This window comes from Dipodomys ordii, unplaced genomic scaffold (assembly GCF_000151885.1).
Source record: "Dipodomys ordii isolate 6190 unplaced genomic scaffold, Dord_2.0 Scaffold84, whole genome shotgun sequence".
NCBI classification, from domain to species: Eukaryota; Metazoa; Chordata; class Mammalia; order Rodentia; family Heteromyidae; genus Dipodomys; species Dipodomys ordii.
Window position 1 is genome coordinate 428402 of NW_012267300.1, and position 4056 is coordinate 432457.

The 4056-nt window shown below is 41.7% G+C and overlaps 1 protein-coding gene across 1 annotated transcript in view; it reads right to left on the reverse strand.

The window, feature by feature from the left end:
* Window positions 1-2946: 2946 nt before the first annotated feature.
* Window positions 2947-4056, reverse strand: part of Foxg1 (forkhead box G1) — a 1553-nt gene continuing 443 nt past the window's right edge. The window contains exon 2 of the mRNA XM_013025318.1: window positions 2947-4056. Within this exon, the coding sequence (XP_012880772.1) occupies window positions 2947-4056 (1110 nt within the window).

Here is a 4056-nt window from a genome sequence, read left to right on the forward strand (position 1 = left end):
AAGTTCTAATCATATCTACTATAAATGTAATTTGGACATATGCCAAAACATAACTCCTCCAAAATTTAGTCTTGCAAGTGCAAAGAAGTCACTTTTCTGGTCGACTTCACTGAAGAAAATTTTCCATTGAAATTATGTTTTTCTACCATCCAAATCAACACTTATAATCACAAAGAAGTATAGATAATTATTTAACCAGAGGAGGAATAATACCAATGAAGAAAATCCTTCTTCTATATCCCTTCACTTCAGTATAGGAATTCAACTTTCTTTTCCAACTTTTCACAAGCAATATACATTTCCTCTGTGGTAAGAACATATTCATTCCAAAAATAAAAACCATGGAAAAAGCACACAATAAACCATCACCTTTTTTGAGCCTAAACACATGCCTTTCTTGGCAATATTTTCTTCCACTAATGTGTAATGGGGTATTTTCCTTTTCCTAGTCCCACTAGTTTGTACAGGATTTAAATTTTATCAGCAGTAAGTTTGAGTTATAAACTACTTTGTTGCCACTTCTCTTTTATGCTTCTTTGAAGAACTGTTAGATTTCAAGACAGATCTCTGAGGAATCTGTTATCCTACTAAGAAAATGAAATCATATTTAATCTCCTTACAAGAGATAAAGTAGCTGTCTCTAATTTTGCCTCTTGTTTTCTGTGCATTTGATTCCAGCTCCTTTAATTTTCCTGGTCTCTCTGTGTCTCTCAATCTCCCTCTCTCTCTCTCTACTCCACAGGATCCAAGGATCCTCATTTGTCCAATATTAACTATTCTGCCTTTCAGTTTCAAAAAGACTTTAGTCAATCTGTTTCACCTCTAGCTTTTCCTCCCTCTCCCCCCTCCAAAAAAAAAAAAGCAACTCTCTTAAGTGTTTGCTAATAGCTTCTTAGGGACAGATTATTTTTCATTGGTCCCATTGTAAGAAGTAGCCAGTTTACTGCATTACTGTAGAACACATTTCAGATCATACAATTGCAACAAATGAACAAGTTGTCCTCGACAACTGTGAACTAAGATTTTTCTAATTATTCTAAAACAACTCAAAAACTGTCTTCATTTTTGTTTCATATATGCATATGTGTATACATATGCATACTGCAAGATCAAACAAAATTATAGTTTGTTCTAAGCAAAAGAAACAACTGTAGGTTAAATTATACAGACATATATAAAAGAGAATGAAATAAATACCTCTGTGTTGTAAAAATGGGAGGAAAAAGGAGAAAGAGGCATATTACTTCTGAATAGTTCAAACTTTAAGTGGTTATAATTTAAAATATCGACATCGATCTACAAGTCATTACAACAGGTGATCACTTCAGCAAAATCTATATTGCAACTTCAGCACATCTTTATTAGAACTCTTTCATTGTGGGTAAACAGCCACAAAAATAAATGCTGACTTAGAAAGTATAAATACAAATATTTAAACAAAAATGTGTGCAGCAGTCATAGCACAAATTGTACCTTGAACTGAAGGGCTGCGGATTTATATAAGTTACATGTGTTCATTATTTACTTCTAGCTAACCATATACATATAATTATTTATACTTTGCCAAGTGCTATAAACAAGATACCTGAAACAAAAAATATATATAAAAACATTCTATTAGCTGGTTTTTGAAATAAGCACAGAGTAAACAGCTATGCACATAAAATTAAATATATCTTCTTTGCTGTATATCCACAAAAACTTAAAAGATATCAGCTGGAAAGCCTATAGTTTTGTTTAAAGCTAGTGTTTATTAAAGAGCCTGCTCCTGGTAAAACTGACCCACAAAGGGAGAAAAAAATTATTCTTTTCATTTGTTAGAGTCTCAGTTCAAATTAAAGGAGCAGTTCAGATCTCAGTTTGGCTTTGAATTCCCTATAAATGGAATGGCCTTTTAAAAATTAGCTCTACTTAATAAAAGAGACAAAAGTATCAAGATATATATGAATTTAGCCTATTTTTTATTTCTGTGTGTTCATAGTAAACATTTTTGTAAGTGACAAACACGGGCATATGACCACAGTATCACAATCAAGAAATCTTTAAGACAACATTAACAATCACTCAAATTTATGCGGCATTTGCGCAACACAGGTTACATATTTGCAAGGTTTACCTATAAGTACAATAGGCATTAACATTTCACTACATTTAGAAAAAAATAAAAGTGACCTGTTAGTGACCACATACATCAAAATATACACAACACAAACTGAAGGCAATCATTAATTTTGTCCCCTTCCGATTCAATTAAATGGGCAGTGTTGCCAACTAAAACAACTTTCCTTTTTTTTTTAAATGTCTTGTTTCGTTTGCTTGTTTTAATAATACTTAGTATACCAAGTGCATTTGCTAGACTCCAATCTTTGGTCTAAAAGTAAACAAAAGAAAAAAACAGTTCTTTAAAGAAAAGGACAAAACAATAAATGGCCAAAATTATTTCTCGGGCACCTTTACTACGAATGCTTTTTAAATACAAATTACAGTTTAACATTTTAAAAACTCTCCCCATAATTTAGGTTGTTCTCAAGGTCTGTGTCCACCAGACAGATCCATGATAACTTATAATACTGCAACACATGGACTTCTGGCAGCTCTTCGAGATAGACTTGTCAGGTCTGAATGAAATGGTAAAGCAGTCACTATTTAGATACACGTTCTACTATCATTTTTTGACTTCCAAATCTTATATTCTACAATGTATTCTCCCCACATTGCACCTCGCTGACACTCCACACCTTGTTAGAATAATAAACAACCCTAAAGACTGAACAAACGTACAGAAATGGGGGGGTGAGGGTGGGAGAAAGGGGGGATGGGCTTAATAAAAAATACCTGGACTTATTTTTAATTATCATTTACAATGCAAATGTGTGTATGTATGTGTGTGTGTGTGTATATGTGTGTGTGTGTAAAAGTTCACTTACAGTCTGGGTCCCGGGGACGTTAATGTATTAAAGGGTTAGAAGAAGACCCCTGATTTTGATGCGTGAAATAATCAGACAGTCCCCCGGACAGTCCCGTCGTAAAACTTGGCAAAGAGGGTCTTAACGACTCACAAGGCAGGGTAGAGGGGGCCTGCGGCGACGTGGAGGAGGAGGCGGCCCGGGCGCTCATGGAGGTGCTGCTCTGCGAAGTCATTGACGGGTGGGGGACGTGGGGGAAAAAGTAACTGGTCTGTCCCGCCAGCAGGTTGACGGAGCAGGGGTTGAGAGAGTAGGTCCCCGAGCAGGGCACCGACAGGCCGCAGGGCACCGAGGCGGCCAAGGCGGCGGCCGTCAGGTGATGGGTGGCGTAGGGGATCTCCCCGTTGACCAGCCGGTCCACGCTCAGCCCGTTGGCCGTGGAGAAGGAATGGTTGTTGCCCAGCGAGTTCTGAGTCAACACGGAGCTGTAGGGCATGGGGTGGCTGGGGTAGGCCGACGTGGTGCCGTTGTAACTCAAAGTGCTGCTGGCGCGGGGGTGGTGCAGGGACAGGAAGGGCGACATGGGCCAGTAGAGGGAGCCGGCGCGGTCCATGAAGGTGAGGCCGGTGGAGGTGAGCCGCGCCCCGCGCTTGAAGGCCAGCTTGGCCCGCGACGTGGTGGAGCGGCGCCGCAGCTTGCCCGTGGTGCCCCCGATGAAGACGTCGTCGCTCGACGGGTCCAGCATCCAGTAGTTGCCCTTGCCCGGGTCGTCGTAGTGGCGCGGCACCTTCACGAAGCACTTGTTGAGGGACAGGTTGTGGCGGATGGAGTTCTGCCAGCCCTGCTTGTTCTCCCGGTAGTACGGGAAGTTCTTCATGATGAACTCGTAGATGCCGTTGAGGGTCAGCCGCTTCTCCGGGCTCTGCCGGATGGCCATCATGATGAGCGCGTTGTAGCTGAACGGTGGCTTCTCGTACTTGCCGTTCTTCTTCTCGCCCTCCTTGCCCCCCTCCCCGTCCTTGCCGCCCTCGCCCGCCCCCTTCTTCTCCTCCCCCCCAGCACCGGTCCCCTTCTCCTTCTCGTCCGGCCCGACGGGCGCCAGCTCCCCGGGCGCAGCGCCTGGATCGCCTTTGCCCACCAGCCCGTCCGC